General features: G+C 37.9%; 1 protein-coding gene across 11 annotated transcripts in view; it reads right to left on the bottom strand.

Moving 5' to 3' along the window:
* The window catches only part of ATP11B (ATPase phospholipid transporting 11B (putative)), a 65,893-nt gene that overhangs the window by 42,493 nt on the left and 6,186 nt on the right, over nt 1-17,214 (bottom strand). For all 11 annotated transcript variants that reach the window (XR_004498682.1, XM_033516678.1, XM_033516681.1 and 8 more), the window contains exons 2-5: nt 8,284-8,400; nt 7,391-7,480; nt 4,356-4,436; nt 114-221 (exon numbers count right to left, since the gene is read on the bottom strand). Coding sequence is in view for 10 of the 11 variants with exons in the window: in XM_033516678.1 (XP_033372569.1) it covers nt 114-221; nt 4,356-4,436; nt 7,391-7,480; nt 8,284-8,400 (396 nt within the window). In the remaining variant the exon portion in view is untranslated. The remainder of the gene's footprint in view (nt 1-113; nt 222-4,355; nt 4,437-7,390; nt 7,481-8,283; nt 8,401-17,214) is intronic.

Consider the following 17,214-nt stretch of genomic DNA (forward strand, 5'->3'; position numbering starts at 1 on the left):
TGCAAAGAGGTTTAAAGGGCAGATTTCAGCATTGTTACCAAACCACAATGATTAGCAATAAAATGAGAGTTTTAGCTGTGTAATAGAAACACAGTTTTCAGTTTGTCCTTTACCCAAATGTTTTTAGATCTGGTTTTCACAAGGCCACCACTTCGAACAACATAAACTGGAGCACCGTTGACTTCATTGTCTGCTTTATGTCGTAGCCAGTCCTCATAGCCCTGTGCAAAACACATAAAAATCTACTTTTTAAGCATGAAACTTAAAAAATAGACTAAATTTAATCTACTAAGTAAATGTGTTCAACTTCCTGCATTGTCTGAATACAGTTACTAACTTCTCTTGAGTTTCTGCTCCAGCTGTTACTCAAGAACCTGTGAACCTCTTAATTTTGTCACAAACCTACACAAACAAGTAAAGGCAAATAAAGTAGCAGAAGTGGTGAAAAAACAGGCAGTGACATTATCTGCAGATCAGATGACCAAGCACTCAATAAATCTTTGATCTATATGGATTAATACACCACAAAACTGGGAACAGTCAGTCCTCAGGCTCCTTTCTGGATTCCTTTTTTTTTTTTTTTAGAAGTAAGAGACTGAAATTGCTTTCTCGAGTCATACCATATAGCACTTCTTATAGTTACTCCCATAGTACAAAATCCCAAGATTTAATTCTGTGTGACACGCTGTTGACACATCAGCTCTGTCCAGCAACAGAAGATGACTGAGAAGATTTTTGCTCTTTTTTGAGTCCTAATGGAACAGTCTGTAACAAATGAGCTTTTAATTGATAAACTAAGCAGCTTTCCTTTACTTGATACTTCACACCTGTTTAGGCACCCTTTATCCCATGTACACACACATGTGCAAACATGCAAGACTGTGAATCCAAGTATACTATTCCCCTCTTATTTTCCTAAAGTATGAATTCACAGCTTGTTTAATCTAATAGCATTAGATCATAACAGCATAATAATCTCTGATCCCCAAGTCTAGGGACTGCTTGGAAAGCCCCACTAGCATGCACAGGAAATGGATCAATCATACAGGAAGTTCAACTTTCTGTAACAACCTGGTAAGACTCCTGCAACTAATCTGCAATAGAGACTTCCTAAAATGCTTTTCTGGTAGGTATAAGAACTGTGAAAGAGTTAAAAACATTTCCTTGGAAGTCTGCAGACAGAAGAAAGCAGATGTGTGAAACAGTAGGCATAATCCCAGCTCATTCTACAATTACATGACATTACATGAAGGTCATAGTACAAACAGTACTAATGTAGATGCAGTTTAGAGAGTTTTGTGGTTGACTGGAGCTTGTAGGAAAAGTTATATCACAAATTTTGCATGTTTAAAGTAGTTTTGTAGTTCTATCTTCACTTATCTCCACTCTTACTAGCACAAATGAATAAGGACAGCACAACTGCACTACCTGTGTTTGAAAAGAAAGGGGGAATGTGGAGAAGAGATTTATATGCCAAATGTTTCAAAATCAGCAATTAAGAAGTGTGCAGTAATAGCAGCCATACAGAGAGATACTGGGACATCAGAATCCTAAAGTCCCTAAAGGACTCTTTTAAGAATCCTTCCTAAGCAGTATGAAAAAGCAAGAGTCAATACCTACAGCTCCTTGTTAAAGGTGACTGACAGAAGAAAACAAGGATTTAACTAACATCCAGTAACCTTGGGGCATTTGTCTCACGAACCTGAACAGCTGAGCAACGTGGGCATTTGGCAAAGAACTGAAATTTACCTTCTTTAGAAAGTACAGATTTCAGCGCTTTCTCCATCTGACACCTCCTGCCTCCAACACAAGGGTGACACCTCACACCAGGGAATTCTTAAGAGCCAACTTAGTGTGGTCAGTTCAAATTCCCCCCAAATTTACCTACTGTGCCGTTTTTCAGAGGTCCTTATCCTCACTTGAAAACATTGGAAAAATACAGTGAAAAAGGAAGATGCAAGAGGAATACAGGGAATGATGCCTACTTGCAAGAAAAGAAACTAAAGATTAGAATCCCTCAAATTATATTCTTAAATCCTGCTTAAGTAACTTGATTTAATTGATGTAATTGAGAAAAAAATCCGCATTTTATACTACCAGGTTTTTCATTCTCAGTTTAGGTCTACAGTTAATCAAAACCTGCAAAGTAGTTGTTTATAATTTACCTGGTAGTCAAATAAACATCTGTGTTCCATCAGCTAGATACCTATGAACTTATTAAAATGCACTGTTTCCTAAAGTTCCTTAGGAAATACCTTTATTTTGTTGTATTTTGGTTTGGGTTTTTTTCCAACTTTTTGTGTTGTTTTTATTTATTTGCTAATTTTGAACTCCTTGGAGGACTGCATACAGATCTTCAGAGGCATAAGGAGGAAAGCGCTCTGGCTAACAAGACAGACAAAATGACACAGCATGAGCTGCATCACTTTGCAGTGTTGTATGTCCTTCTTCTGACCTAGGTGCAATTACACTTCCAAGTAGAAAAAGTTCTGTCTCCTTGGCTGAGATTAAAACAAGGCTGAGTTCTGTGGTTTGCAAGGGGTGATACATTCACCAGTCTTCTGGAAGGCAGGGGACTTTTTCCATCCACTGCTAAGCTTCTCAAACATTCATATGAGTAATGCTTCTGTTTTCCCCTTCATCTTTTGAGAGAATACTAAATTATAGTTTAACATTTATTCTGATGTAACTTTGTGTAGAATCAGCACCCCACAGCTTTCAAAAGGGGGTTCTTTCTTTAAAATCTTCTTCCTATATTTCACATCTGGTTTAGAGAAAATGGAAACTGATTTTGAGACAATACTGGGGATTTTTCCCCCTGCACTCCAACTTCCTCCCTTGTCTGAGGGTAGCCTGTTGGAACTAGCACAATTCATTTTCCTTTCAAGATAACAGCTTGTGAATATTGCTTGCCTCCTTTGCAGCAGGTAGGAGAAACATGAGAGTCCATTAGATCAATTTAGGTGGTTCCAATAGTTCTTGCAGAGATATTGAGACTGACAGAAAATCTCTTGATGCCTGGCAAGTCATGAATGATTCGAAGCTTCCAGAAGAGTTGATAGAAACTCTGTTCTTTGAAATTGATAAGAGAGTTAAATTTCCCAATATAACATTGGAGATCTGGAAGCAAGGTGGTGTTAAGATTATTTTGGACTATTTTAGACTTACACGAGTCCAACTTTCTGGAAAAAGTGATCTAATATAACTCTATTTCATAATCTCTTTTAGTTCACATGGTTTTATTATCCATTGCCTACTTATGGTTACAGCTTTTGAACACGTGATTTTTTTTGGGGGGGGTGATGGTACCAACTGCAATTGAATAGGAATAGGGCATTCTACAGATACAAATTGCACAGCAACAAGATGAAATATTAGTCCAAATATTATTCCAGCATTAAGAACCACTCTGTCCCAAACACCTTTCTATCTGCTTGAAAGGCAGAACTATTTTTACTTTCGCCCTATTTCTGGGTGGCTTTGGGTCTTTCTGGCACAGAAGGCAAATTGAAATTCCAGTTACAGCTCTGAAACAGTCTCCTGCTTATTTTTCAATTGCAAGGCTGCATTTATTCCCAACAGCACTGTCAAACCCCTTGAAGAGGACAGTTCCTGAAAATTACCTCCCTGCAGAAGAGATTATAATTTTTATCCACATCACTTCTTTATTTATAAGCTTGTTTCTTTCTCCTCTTGCTTTAAAAGCATAAGAAAACAGACTTTTTTCCCTTTCTTTTTCTTTTATTTTTACATTCTGATTTCAGAGGCTCTAGGTCTCAGTAGGGTGTAATATGGTGCTTGAACAAGATTTCTATTAGTCAGAGGATTTTTCTTATTTCAAGTGCTATGAAATACTCCAAAATGTTTTATGCAACCAAAGAAGACCAGGACCACACTTAATATACATTTTACACCATAAAACATACCCCCTGGGGCAAAATTTGCCTTCTAACTACTGACAAACACATCCTGCACCACTGCTTCTTCTGCCCAAGCTCCTTTCTCAGGGTGTGACGTGGGAGGACTGGTTCTAACAGGAAGCGAGGTGTGCCAAAGGAATAAGTGAGGAGCTTTCAGAAAAGGTCTGATAACAAGTGACATGTAATGTTTAGACAAAAATGTTGCCTGACAGTCATCCACTGTCCATTTTAGGGTACTGCAGTGAGTCACTGAGTGCTTGACAACCAACCAAATGCTGAAGCTCAGGCGTCTAACTAGAAATATTAAATCCAAAATAGCTTCTAAAAATTACACCATTTTCATGTATTTTCAGAATCTAAGCACTGTCCTAGTCAGACTCTGTTAAGTAACTTTACTTCAGTAGGACTTCATGCTGCAAGATTTTTCCCCTTTACCTGTTTTATGGCTGTCACAGTTATGACAAAGAATAATGGCAATCCACTGGTAATAGGACTGGTAGGGGTATCTATCATGAGCTAAAAGAAAAGAAAATATGAAAATTAGTCCAAATTTTCATTTTACAATTGCACTTTCAAAAAAAAACCAGACAAATGAAGCAAGATGACAACTATTTTCCAAACTCTTTATTATAATCTGTGATTATTTTTAGTGCATTTCCTGCAGAGTTTCTCAAGCCAAACTCGGTTTCTGACAACTAAATAATACATCAATAATGATGCAAACAAATGTTTTAGGGCATAGAACAGCCTTAGTCACATTTGTTAAGCATGTGACAATTTTAAGGGTCCTTACTAAAAGGAAGGTATAATTTCATCCTACAACAATGAATTCAAAAGCATATTAACAAAGGAAGGAAATCTACATTTCATGAAGCTGTTTCAACACTCTATATGATCTACTGCTTACCAGCAATGTAGAGTACAACATCACCCACTTTAGAAGTGAAAATAAAGTTAAGAACAGTAATTTCCAATTGTTTAGATATTAGCACTTTTTTTAGACTGCACCCTTCTTGTTGCCCCAAGTTAACATGCAGTTTTTACAATTTGTGCTATTATTTCTGACATGCCAAAAGTGCAGTGTACACACTAAGGTTCTGTATGTGGGGGGATGTTAGTGGTTCTCCTCTGCTCCAGGAAAAAATCAACATGGTCAAGTGCTGTAAAGGAAATATACACAAGAACTACTCAAAACCACAGACACCGATTTGATCCACTTTACCTGAGACTTATGGCATTGCTTTGGGAATCATTAAAGAAGAAAACAAAGTCATACATGAAGTTTACTCTATATGGGGGAAGAACCTCACAGAGAAAACAGATCATGCTACTTTACAATGCACACATGAGGTTTTTAGTGGTTTTTTTTGTTTTTTTTTCACTGAAACAGACAATTTATAGAACACAATAAAAATGAGACCTAGCCTGCAATACCATGTGTTCTTTAACTGTAGCACTACAATTTCAGCTTAGCAGCATTTTGGCCAAGAAAAACCCTACCAAAAGCATCTGATTTTTGGCTGGATAGGATTAATCATGGCATTTCTGCCATCCATATTCTCTCATTCTTTCTGAAGAGAGGCTCATATATGAAAATGAAGCAGGTTTTGTGCTGGTGGAATTGTCATGTTTCACCAGGACACCATGGTCCTCTGCCTGCCACGCAACAGGATACATATCCATGACACATCTTGTGTCACCAAAATGCAGTCTGTCACCTTGTTTTGGGCATGCACATGTGCAGTGAACAACGTGGACTGGACTGTGCTTCAAGTTGAAATCACACAATGAGACCCTGCCCCAGTTCTGCCATCCCCAGTGGAAAAGGTGGAAATGACAGACTGCATCTTGGCCACACGAGATTCATAGGACAGGGAGGGTACCATGGTGGTCAGCTTTAAAGGGCAGCTTTGCCTCATAAAAAGAAAAAATATTAGATATTAATAAACTTCCAAAAGGGATTTAAATAAAAACAGAATTCTATTCTAACAAATAAACAAAAATTACTCCAATGCTGTTCTGCTTCCAAGAACACAGACACACAGACAAGACATTTCCCATACACGTGAGGGCATCCACCTGACACAAATTGAGAGAACAGAATTACACTCAGAGAAGAATTCCTGCCCTTAGATCCTTATTTGTCCATGAACAACACACTTAGATACTACTGAAAGGCAACAGTTTGAAACAACTGTGACACAACATTGAACTGAAGAGATAAATCTGCATTAAAAAAATAAATAAAAGCCACGCTGTCTGTGGTTACTTTAATAACATTTATGTTCCATCTTCAGCACATTCCCATCTTACTCATGCTACAATACGTTAAACAGCATGAAACACTGCAACAGGAATAACACAGCCAATATTCTTAACTAGCAAGGTGTGATGGACAACACATTTTTTTAGCCTAAGTTAGAACTGTATGACTTTTGTCCAGTACAGGAATTTTCAGCCTAGAAATGTCCTTCTTTATAAAAGTGAAAGAACAAGATAAAGGGACACAGGAGGAAATGGATTTAAAGCTGCAGACCTGGCCCTGATACTGACACCTTACACAACCACAGACAAGTTTTATGAACTCTTCACTATCCCCTTTCTTTGTCAAATGTGGTGCCATCCTTTTCAGATATACATTGTAAATATTGGTTAATCACTGTGAGGCTGTACATGTTCAAATGATTCCATTTTATAACGAAAGAAAAGTTTGTCTACCCCAAAATCTTGTCTCTGCCTCAGATATTAATTAGTCTTTCAAAAGTTACTCTCTCTCCTCTGAGCCCTTCTCCCACTTATCCTTCACCTACTAAGCCTGCAATAGCTCGACAGAATTCAGGTACATTATAGAGCTGGAGAGGCAAAGATCATAGAAAATGTACAGACTGTCCTAATCTACTTGTGGGTGTCCTTAATTAAAAGAAATACAGTCTACTACAAAAGCCACAGCCATATTTCTGACATAAACTACAAAACAGTAACTGAGGTCTTCAAAACTGGCAAACTATTGATTTTAACTGTAGCATCTGTGTGTTCATTTTATCTGAACAAATTGAATTTGAGGATCTTAGAATGAAATCACAACAGTCTGTTGATTTACAACCACCAATGTACAAATATTCAAACATCACCAATGCTCACAAAAACAAGAAGTGCATCTGGAATTTCATTAGTCCCTTAAGAGATTTAAAGTTGTATTTGAGGCAGACATTTGAATCCCTGTGCTGACTGTGCAATAGACTTTGAAGCTGCACACTTAAATACATTAGTATTCATGAAGATAAAACCTAAGAATAATACCTAAATTGGGACATATTTATTTTCAAAGTTAAGTTCTTTTCCTAGAGAAAGTGGAAATGTGTCCTTTATATAGACAAAATATATAGGTAGAGAAGTTAAATTCATAGAACAAAAAACAGTGGCAGAATTCACAACAAAAATTGCAATTTCCTGAGTATTATTCAACTTACCTGAACCAAAAATATAATGAGAAAATAAAAATTGGCTACTCTTCTGAACTGCTCAAATAAGTTTTTTGGAACAAAATTCCACACTGTATACTGAAGGGAAAAAAAAGAAGAGAGACAAATAATTACAACACAATGCAGAATTTTTCAGTGAAGTTCAGTTCTCCTCCCACTGAACTCTCCTAACCTAAATCTTCTCATTCCCCAGATCCCCTCCCCCAGACCTTGCTCTTCTCCCACACAGAACTGCTGTATCCAAATTTTCTTCCTTTTCTTTTATCCCTTCTGTTTTAAGTACAGCTAGCAGGGAAGCAAAGTTACAACTCCATTTCCTCTGCAGGCCAAGTTTACAATGTTTTCCTCCAACTGGGACAGGGGCAGCTGGACTCATTTGGCTGCTTGTGTCCCGGGTAGGAGGAAAGAAATTAATTCCTGCAGCTGTAACATTCCCTCCAACGCCACAGCGACAAGGCACATCCCCACCATCAGCTCTATTGATTTCAATCCAAGGACACACCAGGAGGGAATCCGCAACTGCAGTCCACTGCTGATTTATTTTATGCAGATTACGGACTTTCAATTTGGCTATTTTAAAAATCCTCATAACCAGCTTCATCCTGTCTTTTAAGTAGTTTGGGCAACATTAGTTGAAAACCTACTTTTCTTCAGAAAGCCTGCTTGCTTAATTGCTCTGTCCTTGAGTTTTGAGGAAAGAAGTGTGAGAGAACAAGACAAACTACACATGAAGCAACCCAGCTTTCCCCTCAAAGCAGTTCAGTTTGTTTCATTTTGAACTGTATTAGGCACCACTAGACATAATACAGATGTGCACATCTGCCACATAACTTCTTAAGTAACATATCAAGTGGTTTTGCCGTGACAAATCGATTCCTTACCTTGGATGATATGATTCTGTTGTCTGCAAACTTCTGAGGAACGTAATGGCCATGCTGGGGAAAACGATTTGCTATATAAATAGTTCTTGTGTCGCTTTGATGCGGTGGGTCAAAACCCTAGAACATAAAATAAGAGGTAATCAAGAAAGTTGACTTTATTAATTGCTGTTTTGTAAAATTCTGTGGAAAATTACATTCAGATATCAAGCAACAGTTTTCAAAGGGTAAAGAAAATTGCTGTATAAAATTAAAGTCTGCTGTGTCCAGAAAATTTTCAAAAACTATGGGAAAAAAACCCCAAAATCTCAATTTTGAGGTTGTATACTCATTCTGAAAAAATGAAAGAAAAAAGTGTTCCTGTCTCAAGGATAGAGAACACTTGCTACTATGCAAACTTCAAGCCCTGCAAAACTTAAAAAGGAAGAAAAAGAAATGGAGATAAAAACATAAATAATTTACAAAACCTCACAGCCATGCTTGTGATAATCCTGAAAAACCAGATTATTGAGAAATATAAAAGATCAAAACATACAAGCTATCCTAATATGCAGAGGAATTGGATTTTGAAAAGATTCTCACCAGAGAAAAGCCAAAAACAGCTGACCAGACAGCAGTATTTTTCCAAATAAGTTCTATCTCTAAGAACTAACATTTTGTCCCATTTCAAATGTGATTTTCTGCCATTACCACCAATTCATACATCAATGGTGCAACAGTGAAAGCAAACTCATGGGAAAAAAAAAAGCAAGCATACTCAGAAATACTTATCAATAATTTCCTGCCAAAACAGATGATCTGAGTGAGGTCCCTGGGAATTAAAGCCCTGTTTAAGGTCTAATGGTCAGTGTTTTCATCATCTGATTCTTCAAGAGGAAGTGCAACCCAAGTGTTAAACCTGCAGATGATACCACCCTGGGATTGCAAGAACACCAAGTAAGAGAAAATTTCTGACCAACCAGATGCACAGAACACAAAGATCCAGCACAAAGAAACTGCATCTAGAAAAAGAGACTAAAAGCCCATAAAGGAATTTTGAAGAAAAATGTCAAAGGCTATAGCAGATCACAGGCTAGACATGAATCATCCACGTCATCCTGCTGAGAAAAAGGCCTTCAGTGCAGAGGAGGCTGGAGGAGGAGTGGGAGCCACAGCTGAAGCACTGTGAAGCAACTGGACAGCACCCAGAGGAATGCAACATGAGCCCCAAGAGATCCTGAAAACATGACATATAACGCAAGGCTGAACAATCTAAAAAGCAAAGAGCAAACAAATTAGAGTCATTTAGCCTGGAGGAGAGGAAACTTGGGATATCCTAGTAAATCTCCTGGTACACAGAAGACTGTTCCATTGAGAAAATGGGTGCTTTGAAGGCCAAAGAAGAACAGAAGTAAGCAGGCTTAAGTTGCAGGTAAGAAAACTTATGTCTGGGTATTGGAAAGCAAACAAATTCCATTGTTGCAGAAAGCAATAATTAAACACCAAAATAAGTCATGAGGAAAGGTTGCAATATCTGTAACACAAGGGCTTATATCTAGGTCATTCAAGTCTATCTTTAATTGAGCCTTTCCTGGGGCTACATGACTCACCAGAACCCTTCCTAGCAATGATGTTCTGACCCAGAGAAGCCGGTGATGGCAGAAGACAACAAAACAGCAGTATTTTGGATTACAGGCCAAGAAAACTACTAAAGAAAAAGTCAAAAAGCTTTTACACATGAAATAAACCAGTGAAATTAAATTTGGAACCCTTGCTTGATTGGAATCAATGGCTGTCTGCAAATCAGTGAATTCCAGCATCAGCATCACACACTCCTAATCTTAGAACCAACTTGCAGAGTTTACACAATCTCCTTTTTCTTTGTTGCCAAGTGCAAGGACAACTGGTGGTGTCCTTTGCTAGAAAGGGAACATTATCAATCCCAGTACTGCGTTTGCAGTTGTGTTGCTCCACTTGTGAATGAGGCTCAGAGCTTTGTTCATGTCAGATAAAATGTGACACTTCACAGAAGTCCAGAAGATGATACCTCTGTATCAGTTAACTACAGAAGGTGAACAGTGAGCACAATGACTGACATAAAAAATGGCTGGTATAATCACACATTAATTTTTTTAATCCATTAATATCTCTAACGCAGGTCATTAGGTATGTTCACACCCAGGATGGTGTCATTTTAAAGTAAAGGAATAATTAAAAAGTCCACTCAAACATACAAATGTTTGCGTGTGGTATCATTGCTACAGAAACATTCTGCTTTAGAAAGAAAGATGTCCAGAATAATGAAGGGACAAAGAAAGGAAAGGGGATTTTTCAAAAAGATTTGAAGGAGAATAAACTTTAGATGACAAGCAGTGAAAGGCTGGTCTAGTCACATGCTCCAGGGTGAAAACTTGTTTAAAGATAAGAGTGGAGCAGGGAGACAAAAAGTAGATAGAGGAAAGCATGGAAAAAAAATACACAGGATACCAAAAGTAAAATGCAAGAAACTGTTCACAGCTTTAAGAAAATAAATACAAGCATGAAAGGAAGATGAAAAAAATGTACCTGTTAACTGCTGACACAAAATTTAAAGAGAAGAGTGTTTGTGGCAGAAGCATTTTGGATATCTGACATTAGTGACACAGTATTTTTAAATCAATCCAGAAGATGCCACAAATAAAAGTGTTTTGCAAGCAAGAAAAAAGGCACCTAATTTAGTAAGATTTCGTACACAGCTCTCTTCTATATTTCAGAAAATGTCTGGCACTCACAAAATGCCAGACTCCCTCACTTTGGAAAGTCAGACTTAACAGCCTGAAAAAATCCTACTCTAAATCAAACAGATGTAAAGCAAGGAAAAAACCACAAAGAGCAAAGAAAACAAGTTGCAGTCTTCTTTCTGACAGTGATAAATGCTAACCTGCATGCCACTTGCTGAATGCTATTAAAAGATAAAACAAAGATTACTGAGTGACTAGGATAGGATATCACTGAATTTTTTATATGCCCTTTTTGGGCCACTGCCTGAGCACCTGAAGGTTGATGAGTTTGATGACATTTTATGATGAAGAGTAAATACCTCTGTACAGCTCCAGTCTCACTGCACAAGCACTTTTATCAGAACAAATACCTCTGCTGAAGCAGGCTCAGATGATTAAGAGCAAGAACTTTATTTTCTGAATAAATCAGGGTCTCAGGCCATACAAGTTTACAGGTGCAGAGCTGAAACAGTTTAAATTTGCAGTCTATAGAGATTTAATTCTGTTTTGTTGACATTTGCCACGGAGAAAGCACAGAAGCTGTGCTGTCAGCAGATCACAATGCGCACGCAAGGCAGGCTGGAGACAAAAAACCCTCAGTTGTCAGAGCTGTGGTTGGAAAAGGACACATCCCTGACAACCTCAGTGACTTGACTGTAGTCACAGCAGGAAGTGAGTGTCAGAGCTGGGAACAAAAGCCAGATTTCCTAAGTTTTATGACTATAACTACTAAAAATCACTTGAAATTAGCCAACCATTCTGCCGTCTCATAATTAGCTGATGAGACCACAACTAAGCAGATTTCCCAGAGAAATTTTAATTACACATCTCTCCAAGGAAAATTCTGCACAGGCACTGAACTTCATTGTTCAAGAGCTGAAATGTCTTTAACATTTCTCTAACTATGGGGCTGGTCACAGAGCCTGCTCCTGACACTAAACTGATTCGTAGCCCAAATTTCTGCCCAGCAAGGGATTTTCCACAGTAACTCTGTGCAGCCAGCAAAGCAGTGCAGAAAGCACACTGTTTCCTAATTTCACTTAATAGACAGTTCTCTCTTTCTAACGTCATTCTCCAACTCAGCTGCAAAAGTAGGGTAACATGCCCTTGTCAAAGGATTTCTGCAGCTAAACAGCATGAGCAGAGAAACCCTAAATTAAGAGTCTTGCAAAATTATTAAGCTGTCACCAATTTCTTTCAAAAAACAGTTAGTTTTCCTGCAGTTATCTAGTGAAGTGATTTTTATCCAAGTCCACAGATCACTGACTTCATAAAAAATAATGCTGAATATATTACAAGAGTTGATATTTAAGGCTTCTTGACCAGGTATACATATATATATTACATGAATCACCTTTAAATAAAATTTGACCCTAAGATGAAGTGACCTGATTTTCTCCCTTTCATGTTGCAAATTAAATCTAGATTTATTGGCTAAAGTTCAGTCCTTCAGGTGATTTATCAACACATACCAGTTGTTATCTACCCTTGGAATACAGCTCTCATTTAATCTTTGATACACACTTCCCCAACAGAAGTTCTGCACCTAGGTGAACTCAATACTTTCATTTTGAAAACAACCTGAAAGCATCCCACTTATATACAGTACACAGATGCCCTAGTCAAGCTGATTTATAAAGCCCAAATGAAAATAACATTTAAAAAAAGAAAAAGAAAGAAGTGATTAGTAGTTTTCATTTCTTATAAATCTGAATGACTCTAAGCAAAGTCCAAGTAATTTTTACTGAACTTTGTCAGCAGTGATTTCATTACCGTTCTAAAAGTTAGAATCTTCCTCTGTGCAGTAAATAAGGCCCTGTAAAACAGCACAAAAAACATATCCTGGGGAATTGAAGAGAAATATTTGACTGCAATTTTATGCAATTTATTTCATGAAAGCCATGGGATTCAACAGCCACTCCCAAACAACTCTTTCCTACATTTTTTCTGCATCTCAACCACTGTACTTGTAGAAAGGCCCATTGGCCATCGGGTAAGGAAAACTGATCCATCCATTTTCCCACTTTGCTTTGTGTTTTTGATTTTGGCTTGGGGTTTTTTTTTCCTGTTTTTTTAATATGTCATGCCAGTTGTCTGGTCAAAATCTTCCCTGTGAAAGAACAGTTTTACACTGCTGCTGAAGAAGTCTTCATAACACACATAACAAGCTAGGCAACCACACAGGAAGCGAATGAGGATCAGCATGACAGAAAAGACCCTCCCAACACCTGCAAGTATAAAGGAAGAAAAGAAAAAAATGCTTTTTTACTCAACTTGTTGCTGTTACATCCACATCTGCTGCAAGACTCTTAACACTTCAATACCACTATTAATGTATGGCAGTGTGCACCAACGCCCTCCCCACACACTTTACAGCGCTATTACATGAGACAGCAGAAATCCACAGATTTCAGCAAGGATTACTGACATGAGACTGGCAAACAACACATCCATTTCATTATCAAGCTTTGCAATAAGTGCATTGATAATAGCAAATAATCTGACAGGTGATTTGCATAAGCTTAGTATACTTTAATATTCATTACTTACAGCTTTTACAGAGGGGGAGGAAGAACCAAACTTATACTTGCCAAAAGAACTTCTGCTATGTGACCACTGAACAGTGAAAGGGGTCTGAAAGAAGGAAGACTCATTCAGAGCCTCTTCCTCCTTTCAAAACCCACACTGAACATGACAGACAAAAGCAGCAGTTCCCCCAAAACCTTGCTGAATATCACATACTACTTAATAAAGCTAATGAACAGAAGAAAACCTGCTCTCAGAAACCCTTTCTCCTAGGGAAGTGAATTGACTGATTGTGGCTGCAGAAGCAGAACACCACATTTCCTGGCAGACAGCCCAAAAGTCTGCTATTACACTGCTGTCAAGATATATTTTGATTAAAGGTGTTTTGAGGAAATGGATTTTCTTGCTTGGGATTTTCTTCTGAATATACATAGAATACTTTTCCCTCTGTCAGATAAGATGATCTATTCACACTCCATGCCCATTTTCAGAAGTCTGTATAAATTTGTACTCCATACAGTCAGCCAATAATTCTTTCAGTCATGTAACTGGGCCGTAGTCAAACTGAATTTGCTTTATCAAAGGTTAGCATGAAGGAAGAAACAGCCTCTCACAGCAATTTTAAACACTGCTCTAACAACTAAAATAGTGAATCAGCTGAAGCACCCTGATGTGTACACAGTGCCATGCAATTTGTACCTCCCCTTTTAAATATCACTGCAGTAAAGAAATAAAACTACTTAAAGTCATGCACTATTCGTGCAACTTCCTCTTCCCTCTTTCTGTATCTACAGCTGTTCAAAATATCTGATAATAAATCATGTTGTAACCTCCTAAAAGACCTATAACCAGATTACTTTATTTTGTGAACACATACCCTCTAGGCAAGAAGGCCTGTGAAATCATGAGGCAATAACCCCTCCCTTTCACAAAGTTAAAATATGCCTAGTACTGAATTAAGAAAAGTTGTACTGGTGCTCACCACAAAGTCCTGCTCACACAGAGTTCAAGTTGTTCTTGCTTGACATACTATTTTGTCAAGATACCCACCAAAATAACTCAAAATAACTCAAAATAACTACTTAAAATTGTAAAAAATCAGCTATCTTTTCATTACTTATCTGCAAACACAACAAGCAAGGTAAGCTGACTTCATTCACAGCTAACATACTGCCCTGCACTGGTTTCTCTGCTCAGGTCACCAATGCCAAACATACTGCTCTTGTAACATTAATAAAATCAGAAAAGAAAAATGAGCTGAACAGGCAAGTTAAGCTTTCTAATGCAGTATACACAAAGGCTGTTAATGGCATGTCCAGTTAGCAGCAAAGGATTTGAATGGAGATTCAGGTAAACTGCTTAATTCAAAAATACTCCAACTTGCAGCAATGAAGGAAATGGCTTTCTTAGCCTCCCCTACAATCCAAATCACAGTATTTATAAAGCATCATTCATTTTGGACTTCATATGATAATACAAACCTAAGACCTTGTAACAGCTGCTCTTTCATGAGTGTCTTCAACAGAATGCCAAGATTCACTTTTTTCCTACAGGATTATTACTCCAGTACCCAAAGAGGGCCTACAAGAAAGCCAGGGAGGCACTGTTTGCAAGTTCATGTAGTGATATGACAAAGGGGAATGGCTTTAAACTGAGAGAAGGCAGATTTGGTTTAGATACAAGGATGAAATTCTTCCTTGTGAGGGTGCAGAGGCCCTGACACAGGTTGCTCAGAGAAGTTATGGCTGCTCCATTCCTGGAAGTGTTCAAGGCCAGGTTGGATGGGGCTTATCCTCCTGCCTCAATGTGCTTAACCAACCAAATGCCTGTAATACATTCCTTGTCCATTGCTTTATTTCAGTATGCTCCGTCAGACACAATAGATCATCAGTAACTTTTGCTCAGATGCTTTTTGGTGTCTTCAGCTTCAAAGAAAGAAGAAACCTAATTAGTGTTCAGGTTCTAAGGTGCAAGCCTCAATCCCAAAGGCAGGGCTAGTGGCTCCCAAGTTACATTTCAAGGCCAGTCAGTGTGCTCTAATTTCTTTTTCTTTGAGAAAAAAAGCTTCATGTAAAGTCCAAGAAGCTGAAGAGAATTGAGGTTTGACAGTGTCTGTAGTCCAAAAGTTGTGGTCTTTTGCCACATGCTCCCAAAGCAGCCCATTGCTCTAAAGTGGAAATGAAGATGCCTCTGACGTTCCAACCACACAGTTCTAATTTCAGAACTGCAAGTTTTCCTCTGTGGGCTCCAGCAATTCTTTATCTGCAATATCATCTTCCTGTCAGACATGTACAAAAGGAGACTAAGCAAGATTTTTGAAGCTGAAGGGTGACTTCAGACCCATCAGGAGACAACTACAGGGCATCACATTTTATAAAATAAGAATTGAGAGCTCAAAAAATCACAAGCAACTTTTGCAGAAGACTTCTCAAACTATATAAACAACACTGACCATAGGAAGTACTACAATTCTGCAATAATCAATCACAGAAATAGTACCTGCTAAGCAGGCCACACTAAGAAATACAGAATCAATGCAAGAGATGAAACATTTAAAACACAAATCCTTCACATTCCTCAAATGACCATAGGATCTCAGAAAAAAAACCCCCCCAAGCGCATCCTTTACATACCTTCCCTGCATTTGTTAAGTAGGCTTACAGCAGATCCTCAATATTAAATAAAGCATTGAAATCTGGGACAGGCTACAAATTTTCCCTTAAGACTAGAAAGCAGTTCAAATTTTGTAGATAGCAATTTCACCATAAAAAATGACATCTGTCAAGTCTGTGACAGGAAAAATACAGAGGAAAAATACATTCCTTCACGTACTGGCATACTATGTACACTATTATCTTAAAATGAAACGCTGTTTACCCTCTGCTTTGGAGAATAATTTATAAAAGTATTTTACACAAGCATGAAGGGCCCCTGCTCTGGACTACTCATACAACCCCTTGTTTTCAGTATCTGGATTTGTTCTAGTAGGCAATAGCTATTCATGCCAATCAGCTCCTGCACTGTGAGTCTAATTCATATTTTCTTTCAGCATGGAAAAAAAACAACAAACCCTTTCCAAAAGCATCCTCCCCCAAAATCACCATTAAATAATAAATCTTAAGGCTTTTTCAAAACATTTGCCAAAATTATACTGACAATTGCTGACAGTGGCTGCTCAACAAATTTCACAGGAGGAGGATTCAGTTCATAGCTGGAACTGTCTAGCTCTTCCTTTTAACCTGCTTTGAGAAAGCCTGCTCTGTAAAGCATTACAGTTTTGAGTCTGCTGCATCCACCCAATAGCATTTTTAGTTCTAATTCCATTTTGAACATGGTTTATGATTTAAGTGTCAGTTTAATGCCCTGCTTTCAGACATGTGTACAGACTAGTCTATCCTTAAAGCTTGCTAAATCTTAAGCTTCCTTTCCATTTTGTTGCAATTCTCTTTCCAGAGAGAAATATAAATATCTACAAAAATATGCACAGCCACACAAAGTAGCGCAAAAACATGCAAAGGAGTAACAAAATGCAACAACAGATGACAACATGTATTTTGGGGGATAAACCATTTAAAACCTCTTCCTCTAGAAAAACATTTCAGGATTAAAACAAACAATTTGCCTTTTGTCTACATCATTATCTCTCCTTCCCATTTACAGGAAAGTTCTC

The sequence above is a fragment of the Parus major genome, chromosome 9 (assembly GCF_001522545.3).
Source record: "Parus major isolate Abel chromosome 9, Parus_major1.1, whole genome shotgun sequence".
Classification (NCBI taxonomy): Eukaryota; Metazoa; Chordata; class Aves; order Passeriformes; family Paridae; genus Parus; species Parus major.